At 36.2% G+C, this 16,176-nt stretch overlaps 1 protein-coding gene across 4 annotated transcripts in view; it reads right to left on the bottom strand.

The window, feature by feature from the left end:
* LOC124171893 (adenosylhomocysteinase-like 1) overlaps positions 1-16,176 on the bottom strand; it is a 153,136-nt gene continuing 136,960 nt past the window's right edge. For all 4 annotated transcript variants that reach the window (XM_046551287.1, XM_046551284.1, XM_046551286.1 and 1 more), the window contains 7 exons: positions 12,602-12,752; positions 11,451-11,603; positions 11,184-11,349; positions 6,457-6,624; positions 5,773-5,851; positions 5,058-5,178; positions 1-1,457 (listed from right to left, as the gene is read on the bottom strand). In XM_046551287.1, the coding sequence (XP_046407243.1) occupies positions 1,451-1,457; positions 5,058-5,178; positions 5,773-5,851; positions 6,457-6,624; positions 11,184-11,349; positions 11,451-11,603; positions 12,602-12,752 (845 nt within the window). In that variant the 3' untranslated portion in view covers positions 1-1,450. The remainder of the gene's footprint in view (positions 1,458-5,057; positions 5,179-5,772; positions 5,852-6,456; positions 6,625-11,183; positions 11,350-11,450; positions 11,604-12,601; positions 12,753-16,176) is intronic.

Genomic DNA, 16,176 nt, shown 5'->3' on the forward strand with positions numbered 1-16,176 from the left:
TGGAATTGAACAATTTATTCAACCAAATTTAATCACTTTAATTTTTGCAATCTTCTGTTGGTAGAGCAGGTCAAAAGCTTCCCAAAAATACATAACACAGACCGGTTCTACTTGGAACAAAGAAGTGGAAAATGTACAGAAAACACTATTAAAATTAATTAAAACACATTGAATAAAAATCTGAGTTTTTCAAAAATAGGAACCATTTATGCTTAGTAATTTCACAACAATATGTACTATGTTACTACTAAGCATTACATGTTGCTCTAAGAACTTTGCAGAATGAAATCATTACGAACAGATAAGCTAGCTACAAATTATACAGTAACAGAACAAACTAACCATCAATACTTAGCAACATTAGGGTGATAAGAGACATAGGTAACACAGTTGGCAATACCTTTCAAAGGGTTAACAAATAAAAATAATTTGTGTTAAACTTTAAAATGCTGTTTATCACATACCACAATCAGTTACACACAACATCTTTCTGAAGAATCTTTGCATCATGCAAAATTTTTGTTTTTCTAAGGAAATGAAAAGTCATTATGCCACCAGATAGAATTTCTGCATTTTAAAATGTTCCTCAGCCATGCTGGACTCATTAATTCAAAGGGTAACTTCTATAAAACACGTTGTTTCAAAACATTCTTAATAAAAAGAATAATGAGTGATTGAGAGCAAGTGAAAGAAAGAAGACAGTTATGCGTTCAAGTAGTGTCCCAGCATGTTCTGACAATCTATGAAGAACAATTTGCTTACAAAAAATACTCTGCATCTTACAAGAGTGCAAGTTGATGATCAGTCTATTTCTTCAGTAATCATGATACTGAGAACCATATGTATCCACACAAACATTTTGGGCAGGAAAACATAAGAAAAATATGGAATAGAAACTAAGACATTGTCAGTATTCACAGCTGTATTTTTTGTAAAAATAAAAGATTGCACAACTCCTAGGAGTCTGAAATTTTATTACTTGAATAGTATGTATTCACAGTATTTCAGGTTGCCTTAGAATACGGTTAAATGAACTGCTCTTTGAATAAAATATTCCACCACCACTGGCTGAGTTGTACATTTGTGTTCATTAATGTTTATTGCCTATAACAAAATAATGATATACTATAAATTCAACCATGGCATGTAATTTCCAAAACCTCAATTACTCCCTTTGTTAAAGTGTAAATATCTCGTTCCTGATTCCATACAGAACTTGAAATCAACTTTAAATTTTAATTTATTCCTTCCATTGCCCCACTAAAATATCTAATAAGAACAGAATCAAATTCGGACAAGAATCCAATTATAACCTATTCGTTTTTTTTTCTTCTCACCAGTTAATGCATTAATACTAAAACATTTTCTGAGCACAACGTTCTAGATGATCCTCCTACCAACAAATTCCGGACACCATATGACGGTTACAGGGGTTCCACCACAAGCAGGATTAGTACCTGAAATAAAAATATGTACAAGTGTTATTGTCCAGTGGTGTAACTAGGAATATGCCTTGGATGGGCAGGGAGGTTGAGGGGGTTACTCCCCCCTCCCAGTCAACCAGGGGGTGTGGCAACATTTTTGAAAATGACATTCCTGGGAATACATTTTACATCATTTTGGCACTTAAAATTTGGGTTTCATGAAAAAGTTAGGTTAAAAGTTATTATACGTCAGACTAGACAATATTTTTTTATTATTTTTTTAATTATCTGAGGCTTTAAGGGGATCTATCCCCCTCATCCACCCCCATACTTGAGCTACTCTTGTTGTCAATATAAGTATACTTCATGCAGCATTGGATAGAGATGACTAGGTTTTTCTTTATGATTCAAAACCAGAAAATTACAAACAAAACCCATATAGCATTAAGAATACTTCAAAGGCAGCTTTTAAATTAAAAATCTAAGTAAAAATAAAAAAAAGTAAAAATCCAAGTTAAAAATCTAAGGAAGTAAAAAAATCTAAGTAAAGCAGTAACAGTGAATATAAGGGTCCTACTAATGGTGAACCAAAAACATAAAAATTCTACTTCCACTGGGGTACAGGACTTGGGCTTAGGAGCCATTGCAATTTATACTTCTCACCCACTAATACACCGCTCATAGGCGGATCTAGGGGGGGAGGGGGGGGCGATGGGGGAACGTGCCCCACCCCCCCAGAGCTTTAAAAAATATTCAAGATTTTTAATACGGTCCCATTGTCATTGCGTTCGTTTTGTATTACGAGATATCCTTGTACCCCCCGAGAAAGAAATCCTGGATCCGCCCCTGACACCACTCATGCTTTTCAACACCAGAAGTGATTTAATTCGAGTTCCTCATGTTTAAAAACGTTCTTTGCTTACACAATTATTTGTACAATTTGTGAGGATACTCATGATCCATACACAGCAAACTCTATATCTACAAAGTTGGAATGAATTGTAAGACTGTTACATGATACAATGACAATCAGCCTTCTCACTAACATTGACAGGGAATCATGTCACCCAACCACAGAAAAAAATATGTAATTTTAAAACCAAAAATCTAGCCAATAACTGTAAAATTAAAGGAAAATAAGTAAAAACTGCTATTGTACGTCATTTTTATGACTAATACATAACTGACATTGTGAAAGAAAATTGGCAAAATAGGAAATTAAATTTTCTTCTTCACCCTCACAGAGTAATTTCAAGATGCCCAAAATTTGGCACATCGATCTCATCTGCAAAAGTTTGATGATTTACTCATCATAATAATTCCTCTTTTACATGGATTCTATTAAAGTCTTAGTATCTGTTTGCATATTCTACTGGGGTAATGTGAAGGAGACAATGATGGAAATCATACTGTTAAATATAAACTTCATTCATTGCATATCTACTCAATCAAAATAATGGCAAATTAAGTGTGACTAAGCGATCGGGTTTGTGTGGTGACTAAGGTGTTGGTTTCCCGCCCCATAGGCTCGAGTTCAAATCCCGGCCGTGACAGAGAACTTTCGGAGACTGCCCGATCCCTGCTTGAATATTGTGTGGAGGATACTTCAAGCAAAACTGTCGGTTGGGACAATAAGCCGTGGTCCCCAAAAAGGGCATACCCAGGATCAAAACTAGAGGGGGAAAGCCAAGTTGTAACACAGAAGAGGTTATGAAACCAAAATTTCAAGAAAATTATACAAGCGCATTTTTAGTTTCTAAAATCATTTGCTCGTGAAAAAATTATTTTGATTTTAATCACATGATTTATACTGAAGAAGAAGAGGCGAGGAAGAGGACGGCCAAGGCTGGAGTGGGAAGGCTATGCGGAGAGAGTGGCAGCCCAGAGTGGGCTGAGTATAAATGATGTGAAGCGGCTCGCTCAGAATAGGAGGGAGTTTAGAAAGTGGCTGGTGGAACCCGACGCCTAACAGCAAAAGGGGATACGAGAAAGAAGAAGATTTTTACTGATATTGCTTTTCTTGGAATTAACCTTTTCGCGCCGAGCTCCTTCACGGGAAGTTGCTTTTGGCTCTACGAAGGGTTTGAGAAATTCTTTTTCGCCCCGTACGGAGTTTTACTTGGCTTGGGACTGTGCAGGTAGTCGCTTTCTCCCCTTAATGACCTTTCCTAGCGGGGTCCCGGACCCTTTCCTCGGAAACTGGGCAAATATAATCCTCGACCCTTTTCCCCGAAGGCAGCCCATCCCGGCGTACTTTTACGGTCAGTTTATTGTTGCCAGTGCAATTTTATTTTTTTTATTGTTACTGTTGCATTAAATGTCAGTTCATCAATGTATTCCTTTCATTTTGCAATGCCTGTAGAACTTTTAAACGAAGTTCTACGGTTATTTTTAGGGTTTTCAGCAAAACGGCACTATATCATAGCCAAATGAGCTTTTCCGAGAAGAGTGAGGTAATCATCTTCCACGTACATATTTCAGTAGGTGAAAACACGGAACGAATGTCTACGTAAAACATTCCCTATTGGTACATTAAATTTATGAATTTTTAGGATATGCATTAATCAGTATTTATAGCGAAATTCTTTTATAATACCTTTGTATTCCAAGGTTGGTAAGAGGTTATTAAAAATAGCCGCTGTAATTTTGGCTCACGACAAAGAACTGAGAGAATCATATTTTATTACAATACGAGGGCTTTTTTTCATAGAAGTTAAATCGGATATTCTATCGAATTTCACCGCAAATGTACACTTAGAATGAACACTTAGAACTAACAGAGTAACATATATTTTTAGATGTAAATCACTACAATATCGCTCCTATAAACTTGATAGTAAGTTATAAAAATAACAATTAAACATCTAACCTTAGCGTCTCCAAAAATTGTTTTAGGTGATGATCAACTCCGTTAATATGAACGCTAGAATTCCGTTTAAAATTTGGAACCAATCAGCAGAACATACAGAATGTAATTCCTCGCATTGATTTTCAATAAATGCAACATGAACGTTTTTAGTTATTTTAACTTATAAACAAATAAGTGACCATGAGCACCTTCCTTGAGTGGGACACTGAGAGCTGGAATGGGCCGAGGTAATCCCCACACGGACAATAGGAAAGGGCAATAGGAATAAACCTCTCGCGCCGAGGGACCCTTATGGCGGTTGGGACCCACTTGGCATGCTTGACCGCGAAACCGTGAAAACACGGCCTTTGGCCTTTTGCTTCAAAAAATTCAAGCCGTGAAAAGCCGGCCTTCCTTCTTTAGCATCAGAAAATTCAGGCCGTGAAATCACGCCCTGCGTAGGGAAGAGGTTACAGAAAATTTGTTTTAAAAATTTGTTTTTAACTAAATTTACTTTTGACTTTAAGGGGGGGCACTTGCCCCCTCCTGCCCCCCACTGGGTATGCCCATGGTCCCCAAGCTGCCTTTCGTTAAGAGCTGGCTAATGCCAACGCCAGATTTCTCTCCACCCTTCTTTCCATACACCCTTCCATACACCCTCTTTCCATACACCCTTCCATTCTCTCCACCCTTCTTTCCATACACCCTTCCATACACCCTCTTTCCATACACCCTTCCATTCTCTCCACCCTTCTCCACAAGTGTGACACGGGTGGGTAATTTACCTGTAGTAATTTGGCTTAAATGGTCCGGCCTTATTTAATCCCATGTATTTGGCCTGTTCATCTGAGAGCTCAGTGAGATGAGCATCGAAGGTCGGAAGGTGAAGGCTGGCAACGTATTCGTCTGGAAATGAATTCACCATTAAACCATATCATACATAAGAGTTTCAATACATGTTGTGAAGAAATGCAGATAGCACTGTTTCTTGCTAAAAAAAAAATCAATATAGCTTCTAACGAGAATTTCACTCTGTTATATCTCATTGGCTGTGGACTAATGAATCATACAAAATCATTACCAGGACTTCATTGAGAAAAATGAATGATCAGAAATGATAGGTTTAATATTCAAGGATATATGTTCACATACAAGTATAAGTAAAATTTAAGAATAAATATAAGAGAACTCCTTTTTATTAGAATTTCTGATATGCGAATAATTACTGAGAAATTTTATTAGTTATAGAATAAAAAGAAATAAAGTTTGCCTTCAGCTTTCAAATGGACCCTCACTAACTTGGATCCATTTTAATCAAAAACCCTACATAATATAAAAACTGGCACAGCAAAAGATATTTAAAATATGGCCATGACACATTAGACTAGAGAAATTGAAGAGCATAGAAATAAAAGCGACATATTATCTGTATTGAAGTCTGCAGAACTTATTCATTTAATAAAAATTATCACAATCAGTCAATAAAATATATCGACTTACCCATTTTTTTAGGCAGTAGATAAACATCTGATTTATACCGGCCATGGGGAGCATTGAACAGCTCTATCAGGGCAAGAGCCTGCAAAGTTAAAAACATATAATAAAAATTATGCATTGAAAAATTATGTCAAGATAAGAAAATTTAACTTAAAAATTAATTTATATAACCGGTTAATATGTATTCAGGTCCATCTTTGACTGATTGCATTGATACCCTGTGGCTGGGACATGATGAGTGGTTAATCTAGCCTGGCATCGGCATTAAATGTAAGATGGACTTGGTGTTACCAAACACTTTTAAGAGCTAACTCCAATGTTGAATCAAGAAATCTTGTATATTTCACGTAAATAACTTTCATATTGACCTGTTTCATCAATGTGTGACAAAATTACAGCTGTATATTTGTACTTGACAATGTTGCACAGCAACAAACCCGGTCGTTATTAAAATTATTTATGTTAAATCTAAAAGATTTTTTGATTCCACATGAAGCAATTTCAGGAAGTCACGCCTCAGACTACCCAGGTAACTCAAGGTTGACTAAATTACACTAATCTTCATAGCTTTTTGTAATCGCAGAAGTTTCATCCATTGTGAATAGGCTTGCCAAATATCAATGGCTTCTCACATCTCATGAAATTCAACTTCAATACTGTATCACGTAAACATTGACACGTCTTTACCTGAGTAGCAGCAGTGATGGACACAACAAAGGAAGGCAGGCTGGAACAACTCAGATTGACTAACCGCCCTTCGGCAAGCAAAATGATCCGTTTACCATCCGGCCAAATCACATGATCCACTTGAGACCTAACTTTCTCCCAAGTCAAATCAGGAGTTCTCAAACTATTCTGTAAAAATAGAAGCAAAAAATGATAATTTACAGATTAAACATACAGCTTAGTAACGAAAACAAAGTTTCTGCATGCAGCATACATGTATGCCATTCACAATTTTAAAAAGCACTCATTCAAGGACACTATGATGGTGGCCTGTACGGACTTATGGGTGACATTAGCACATAATTCATATAGGATGATTAAAGAAATCCTGATGACAAAGGGCATTACAATAATAACAAGCGATAAATTTATTTAGCAAAAAAACTGGGACCTATTACACATAAATACCAATATGAAGCTGAATGTAATGGTTTTACCATTGATCAAAGAGTATTTTTTCTCGTGGCAATAAGGATAACCCAAAGTAATAGTCATAGCAGAATAACAGTTATGAATAAACAGAAATCCAATGCGCAGCCATGAACTTGATAGTGAATGAATCACTTCTTTCTAAGAGTTCATCCGGTAGTACTCATTTGACTAAATTTACAGTGGTAAATTTAGTAACATGAGTACATTACCAAAACTAAATTTACAGTGTGTTAAAGATGCCACAAGACAAATTGTGGGATAAATTGATGTGAGACCACTGAATAGTTAATCAGTCACCAAAAAATGGCAATATTAATGCATCTGACACCTCTCACATCACGCTCAAGGTGAGGTGGATCACATTTAAACAATAAGGATAAGTCGACAGGTAGCCGGATGCCTTCTCTCACATTAAGAAAACAATAACACTAGCCGAAACACAAGAATAGTCATGAAAATCATAACTCCGATTTTTAAAGAATTAACATAGTTCATATCAATGGCAGCTTGTCAGTTGAAGTGAATGAACTGCAACTTCACCTGTATGTTGAGAGGCTTTATGAAAATGCCAATTAGCACCTAATTTGTAATAGTCATGAATCTAATAGAGGTTTTTGATGCACAATGCTCCTATAGTTATGCAGAAATAGGTCAAACAATGCTCCCATAGAATATTTGACACATTCATCAGTCGCGTTGCCTTGATCAGTGAAGGGCCCAGGTCCTCCCAATTCACTTGCAAGTGAGGTGAGGGAACCTGGGTCAAATGATTTTGCATTCTTTGAGGGAAGTAGCTAAAATTTTGAAATCTAAGAACAAGGTAATAGAGGTATTGAAGTTGTCTATTAGCTCTGACAAGATGCTGGGGGAACCCAAACTTTTTAGTAATTGCAATCGGAGCTGGAAACTCATAAGAACAATGATGAGAGTGTCACTTTGAGGTATGTTAGTGGGAACCTAAATATTGTTCCGGACTCATCAATAAAACTAGCGAAGCTAAAAGTGTGCAAGTACAAGATCTGTCATGAAAACTGCATGGATTTATACAGCAAGCTTGAAGATTTCCACAGTAGTCTCATCTGGTCAATAGTTATGGCATTCTTGCATTAACTGACACATATGGCTATTGGATGGTATGTATATCTGACTCAGAAATTGCTTTGCATGACATTTCTTTGCAATAGGTCTACAAGTGTGATGGGTAAATGAAGAGATGGTGGTGTGCTCCTAGCGGTAAAGAATATGTATCTTTAGTGCTACCCAAATAATTGTACCCATGAGTAACTTGGAGATTGATATTATCATTATTACTTTTTAATTGGGCTAAGTGATTATTACTTCACATTGTAAAGTATCTATTTAACCCTGCAACCGTACACCTCCATTTCTGTTACACTAACCGTACACTGGGGTACTGAGTGCCCCAAAAAGTTATAAAACATATAAAATGCAAAAACTTATTTTTATTAAAAAAAACCATTGAAAACGCGTTATTTTGGCCTTAAATTATTGCAAAAACATAAATTTAATTACTTGTTTTAATATTTTAACAAATATAATAAGAGAATTAAGAAACCTTACATAAAATTTACGGGAAAGTTAAAATTCCCTGGGGCACTGAGTGCCCCGGTGTACAATTCCAGGGTTAAATACATCGGGAACACAGCTATTGCTACTGGTATAAAATCATTGTATTAATTCCAATGCATCATATTTCGTGAAATATGAATTCTTTATGTGCATTATGGATGTTTTAACATTGTTAACTTTCAAAATACAGCACGCTCCCGATTATCCGGGCTAATGATGGAGAGAGACAGCACGAATAATCGGAAAACACGGATAACCCAAACTTTCACTTTAATGTCTTGTAATATTCAAAATTTTCATACAACAAACAATATATTATTATTTATGCAGTTATTCTGTTATTTTAGAGTGGTTCCCGGACTCATTAAGAGCTTTCTTTGCCAGTTCGCAATCTTTTTAGCGGCGATAACATGGCTGTACTCATATTTTTAATGCGCCATGAAAGGCTTGGTTTCAAAAACCACACATCCGCGGCTTAGTGATCACGGATACAGAAAAGTGGTCTGCACGAATGCTTCAAAACCACTGCTCGACATCCAAAACTACACTGTCAGGCACCACGCAACATAGTTCCATCTCACACAAGTCTCCCAGGTTGTAACTGCTGTACCCATGATCACAGAGCATAGTCGCTCGCTGCAAGGCTTGGAAAACACGAATATGGTGCTCCCGTGAATGCAGCTAGTGTGCAATCGCTTCCATTTTACATAGGGGATTATAACGGAAACAATAAGCCCGGTGTATCCTAGCATTAATGCAGTAATTCCGGTGATTTAACATCCGATTTTATTTTTTTTATAAAGATCGTGGAAAATATTGAGCGAGAGTGAAAATCATGCACGGATAATCCGCAACACGGATATACCGCAGCCGGATAATCGGAAATCTGCTGTATTTATATTGTTCCCCTAAATAGTGCTAAACTTATGAAAATCAGATGATGAGCTACAATCATCATTGCACAATTTGGTATCAGAAGGTTATGACGAGCTAGACTCATCGTTTCAGCTTAAGGGGTTAAAGGTGTGCCATTTAGACTTAAATGCGAAGATTGCACATTTCATTCAGTCTACCAGATGTTGGACACACACATCTCAGAAAAGAATTCTTACATCACCATTCCTAAGTCATAGATTACACATTACAATTCAATTCCCATAGGAAATTGGGAGCACTTAATTTCAGTAGAATCAATAATCTGCTTCAGAATTCAGATGCACTCGAATAAAGGGTCTGAAAATATGTATATACATAGGTACATGGCTTTCCAAAAGGTCATTTCATACATGACTATTTTTCTACTCACAGGGTCAAAACAGGTTAAACATTCAACTACTGTCTTTAGGTGGACAATAATGCAAGATTTAAAATTCTAAAAGTACCCACAAAAAGTCTCAAATAACTACATAGATTCTCAAAAAAATGAAAATGATGTTCAAATTCATTGCTTCTTTTACTATTCAAATCTATTATTCATTAATTTTTATGGTTATCTATAGGCTTCATTTAAAAATGATGTAAATGATGGTAAAGCATTTATTTTAATGATTCAAAGTATCTAGAAAAAGAACAAATAATCCCTAACCATAGGAATACAGCACACCTCCATGTAACAATTTATTCAATTTACCATCTGCAAGCTGGCATTTTCTAAGAGCACTGACTTGTACAGCATAATTTTCAGTATCATAAGTGTTTTATAAATGAAATAAAAAGAGAACTTTTTAAGAATGAGTTATTCCCCCCTTATTTGACTTTCGTGATTCCTATTTGGTACCTGCAATTGATTCTTGGTCCCGATTCTTAGTTCCGGTTCTAATTCATATGTTTCATTTTCATAAATTAATTCTTAAAAGTTATTTATTAATGAATTTTGCTGGATTACTACAAAAACTGCAAAAAGTAATGCATAAAAATACCTCAAAAGTGATCGGATCCTTAAAAGCATAATATTTAAAGAAATTGTTGTAAGTTACACTCAAGAAAAGTTTCCAAACTGGGTTTTGCGTAAAGTATTTCAGACCAGAGTCTTCCAGGCCTAAGTTCCCACAACCTAAACGACCAGTGGAACCGAGACCCACAGAACTGAACCGACCCATCCCGAAAAATTTTAATTACTGTTTAGTTTATGTCCCCACTACAACAAATCAATAATAGCATTGGTGTTGATGCTATGGAACTAATACCCCTCCTGTATTCAGCTGGTTCACATCAAAATGGGATTAACATTACCAACAGTACAGAAGAATAAATCAAAAGTATAAAGCAAGGGTTTAATGCAACTTTCGATATTTACAGGCTGTTCACTTTGGCAGGAGTTATGAGGGCCACCCAGGGATATTTTGGATAAGGGGTGGAGAAAGGAAAAATTTAACCCCTCTTGAAAAGGCTTCCCCCTCTCTTTGTGACCCGGAATATTTTAGATGCCTGTTTATACATTAAAAATAAAGCAACTCTACCAAATCATTCAATTACATCCGGTTATAAATAGGTATTCCAGGATCATTTGGTTACAATAGCATCATGAGAGCACATTTGCAGAGTGAATTTTCAAGGAAATCTCAGGAGTGATATCAACTCATGCAGTGAATGTGCCATTTCATGCCATTAACCATGAATTATTATGAGAGACTAAAATTAAAGATCAAAGACAGGGGATTACTTACAACATCAATTTCGGTATTAGAATGTCCCATATTACATACAACACAACCGTTCTTCATCTTATCCATATGCTCACGGGTTACAACATTTTTATTTCCTGTGGCAGACACAACTATGTCTACATTGCGGATAACTTCATTGAGTTTTACAACCCGGAATCCATCCATGCTGTAATTATGGAAAAACAAAACGTGCATGTTTAAGGTAAAGGAAATCGATGAAAGAGTATCACATTAGGATAAAAGGAAGTTATCACTAAATACACTTACCAAGCTTGGAGGGCACAAATAGGATCTATTTCTGTTATGTAGACTACACAGCCAAGGCCTTTCAGAGCTTGGCAACATCCTTTTCCTACTTCACCATATCCACAGAGGACAACTTGCTTTCCACCGAACATAATATCTGTTGAACGCTTCAAACTGCAGGCAAAATTGTAACATTACTCAAAGGATCAAATAAAATCACCAAAATCAACGTAAGCTAAACAATTAATTCTGGACGTGGCCTACTTGTTTCATATATCAATACTAGCATTCCATGTGTTATACAAAAAGAGACTATGAAAAATGAAAGACAATATTTATTAAGCACATTAATTTTCCAAGAGAAAAGAAACCACAAATTATCAGCTTTACACACTTTGACATATTAGGCAAAATAATGTCCCCTCTTTGGATACAATAGTGACAGTACAACAGCATCACCAAACCATAATAGCAAAAAAATCTTTTTTACCTAAATTTAAAAATAAATTTGCTTGCTATTAAATATAAATAAAGAAAAATTACTAGACTTTTAAAATTAAAAATATTTAGCGCCGACTCTCAGTTGATTTTTTAGAATTTTTCATGCTTGATTTCTTTGAGTAGTATGGAAATAGGTTCCCTTTAAAATTTAATCATTTTTCCATTATTAGGATATTAATTATATAAATTAATGACAGCGACGATATGCTATTATTCTACAAGTCACATAATGAAAGAGTGCTAGTGAAACTACAGGTGTATTGAAGAAGAATTAAAAGAATAAATATCATTGAACCAATGAAAGCATGTAACGGTACTCCTAAAATATTTGTAAAAACTGGCATTGAATGAAATCATACCCAATTCATTCATTATACATAATGGTCTTCCACAAAGCTCCACCTTAAACAATTGAATTTTCTCACGATGGTGTCCATTTCAGTGACCTAGTCGAAAAGTTATTTCACTAATAACTTTTTTCATGATTGAGAAACTCTTTAAGAATCTACTAGTTACAATTTTTGGGCACCGTGAACCTAGAGAGACAATTCCTACAGTGATGTTTTCAGGAACTGTGAAGGATTGGAGTATTTTTCCATAGAGTTAATGTACCCATGGATCCTTCAAATAAAGAGCATGAGCATAAATGAAAAACATTAAATTACTCTCACCTATCAATGATCGACTCTCTGCAGCTATACAGGTTATCAAACTTTGTCTTCGTCACCGAGTCATTCACATTCATGGCAGGTACAGTCAGTTTTCCGGCTTTGGACAACTGGTATAGCCGGTGAACACCAGTTACACTCTCTTCCACTATGCCTAACAGAAAAAAAGCAGGCTTACAAAGCAGAATACCAAAGCAGAAATCACCAAAGATGGCACAAGTGTAGTTATTTAGGCAATGGAGCATTCAAGCAAGTAGAAAAAGGAAGCCTATACCCACTACATGAGCAAAACAATTATGAGTAAATACAAAGGCCGATTTGAAAGAAGTTTGAAAGATTAATTTGACTGAATATATATTTTGAATTTTCACATTTTAAATTTGTGATGGCATTGCATAATGCTGTCTTGCAAACATTAATAATTTTCAATGCAGGAATAGCACTAGATATGATGTGCCGCTTCCATACAACCAATGATTGTAAGGAAAGAAGTTAAATGCACACCAAAATCTGAAAAAAATAATTCTTTAAGAGATAGGGGCATAAGTTAGAAAATGTGAAGGAATATAAAAATTAAAGGGAGAGGAAATAAACCATGCTAGAAAATAATGATGAAGATGATGGAGAGATATACAGATATTAGCTAATAAGTTTTTTAAAGGTCAGCAGACATCGAGTAGGTTTATAGATGACACTTGATGGAAGACTTTAAAAAAATAAAGTTAGACTGGAGAGAAAAATTCTATTTAGTAATGTCTACATGAGTCAGATGGCATAAAATATACCAACATTGGCAAGGGTAATAAGCAATTGAACATCAGAATCGGCCATTACAAGTCAAAGAGCAAGGAAGGGATAAACACTATCACCACTACTTGTTGACACCAATTCTTTATATTCAAAATACTTCCTCAAATTATGCCTCACATTCGATGGGGTTGAAAATGCATTTGAAGCTTAACAGCAACCATAGACCTATACTATGACACTGCCATATTTACTTTTTACCTTTTACTGTCATCAGGCCATATATCGGCCCTTGCTGGTTGTGTAAAAACTGCCATTGGCCGATTTGTAGGGTCGATTTTTAGGGCCGATTTATCGCAAGCCACTTATTTGATTCTTTTTAATTTCGTGATTGCGGCCTTTTCAACAGCTGCCATCTCATTTATACACGTGTGCTTTATCTCTACAGCTTACTTAGATTGTTGCACCATAAATAATAAAATTAAGTAGCTGAAATAATTTAAAATCTGAAATGTTGCAAAATTCTGGAAAATAGCCTTGGCAGTCTTCGCACATCCCACCCGAAATGGGCTGGCAGTAAAGGGTTAACTTCTGGTTATCCTATTCGGCATGCTCCATCAGCATAGCTAATAAGTTCTTCAATCACCACGTATATGGGGGCATTTTCCTGGCAAGGGCATCAATAGTATCATAATTAACCCTTTCGCAACAAATGACAAAAATATTCCGCAGGAAGTTTCTTGACTCTGGAGACGAAAGCTGAAAATTTTTGCCAGAGATTTTCCTATGCTGGCGAACAAATGGCAAAAATATCCGTTTCCTTGCTCTCCCCCTTTTGTGACGGTTGCAGGTACGCAAAGTCTTAGGTCCGGGACCCAACGCAGCGGGACTTAGACCTTACCCTCAAAATCTGGGAGCAGGTATGTACCCGGACTCCTTGTCTTTAATGACCCCTCTTTTGTGGTAAGGGACCGCAGTCATGCAATTGTTCATTCAGCCAGTTTGCAAAATAAATATTTGTTCCTTTCTCAAAAATTTTAACTAAGAATTGAATTCTTTGTCTTTTGAGCAGCGTTTACAATTTTTTACCAAAATTCTACCATAAATATTAATTTATATCTCCATTCCAGTACAAAAATCAACAAGGAAATTGTCGACGCATTAAATCTGTTAATACTGAAAGTAGAGCTTTGTTAAAAATTTGACAATTCTCAGAATAAAACGAGGAATTCAATTCAAAGTCAGCAATTTACATAGCAGCAACAATTATCCATACAGCTGATTCATAGAAAAAAAATCATAAGTTGACCACAAACCAATGGCCCTGGTCGGGTTATAAACCCAGAAAGGAGGAAGCCCAACTACCCTTGGAGTCTGAGATAATGCCGAGTCCCTACTCAGAAGTGTTGAAAAAGGCTGGTGCTGAGATTGTGTGATTATCTGCAAGACCCTTGTTAATGAATGTCCAGCAAAACTGCTCCGTACAGAGGGGACCGAAGAGTCTCTTGGGAATCAGTCCAGCAGTCATGCTACGGAGAGAACTCCACCATCTTGAAAGGGTTAAGAGACCACGTGATGCAGGCAAGAGTCCTGATGAAACTTCATACATTGAAATATCATCAAAGCCATTCTAATTAAAAAATCGAATCACTTGTTTGTCGGCCTGTGTAGCTGTGGGGTAAAATCCTCGCTTGCCAAACAAGAGGCCGTGGGTTTGAGTCCTGCCTGGGTAGGTTTTCTATCTCCTGGGTATGGTTGTTCGTGCACATGTAACTGTTACCATGTTGAAAACCATAATTTAACACGCTGCGTACGGATGTCGAGAATTCTCGTCATTTTTTCCCGAACGTTCTGGACGGATGACGAAGATTCTCGTCATTTAGGCGCATCAACCTAAACAATTTTAAAGCGTACAATACGTATTCGTTAGTACGTTTTCAGTTTTAGTTCGTTATTCATAATGAATTGATGCATCGTAACGTTTGATTGGATAAAGTTATATTCTAAATATTAGCTTTTTAACCATGTTTAAACCAAAGGCATTACACACTAATAGGCACATATTTCCAAATCGGCGTTTCTAGAAATTTAAATACCCGGTACCCAACGTGTTAAAAGGCCAATATGTACTGTTTTTGGTGATATGGAAATAAATGTTTTAAATAATAATAAGTGGAGCCCATTTGAAAGATTGAAACCTGTATATACGCAGAATGATAGTGAATGGAGGAGAAGATAAACCTGTCCCTTCCGCCAACTCTGAGGAATGGAGGAGCAAACAATGACATTGCCAGAAAAAAATTTGAAGGGGGGCTGAGAGGAACAAATGAGAAAAGAAAAGGAACAGAGAACTTAACCAAACCCCAAGTTCGTGAACATTGTCACACCCAGGTCAAAAAAATTCTTTACAATCTTTCAAATGGACTCTTTATCTTTATGCCTGAAGCATTAATTCCCCGTCAGCACTGAAGGAAGAATTCACGGAGAGAAAAGTCATTCGACTTGGATTGGAACCAAGATCTATGATTTACGGCCAGGTGTGCAAGTTGTTACACTACCGAGCCATTATCTGAAGGATATTTTCAAAGGGAATTAGTCAGACAAGATATTATTTTCCTCTCACACAATAGAATGCCATTATGAACTAATAAACCCTAACATTATTTTCCTTCCATAAGATTCTCTATTATTCAACCTACAAACTCCAAAGTCCTTATTTTGCAATTAAAACCAGGACAATGTAATTTTAGCCCCTTTACAACAAACTTCAGAAGTGGCTGAGGAGGATTGACGAGGCAAATAAACAAATGACAGCTTTAAGAAGAGTTGGA

This window comes from Ischnura elegans, chromosome X (assembly GCF_921293095.1).
Source record: "Ischnura elegans chromosome X, ioIscEleg1.1, whole genome shotgun sequence".
Taxonomy (NCBI): Eukaryota; Metazoa; Arthropoda; class Insecta; order Odonata; family Coenagrionidae; genus Ischnura; species Ischnura elegans.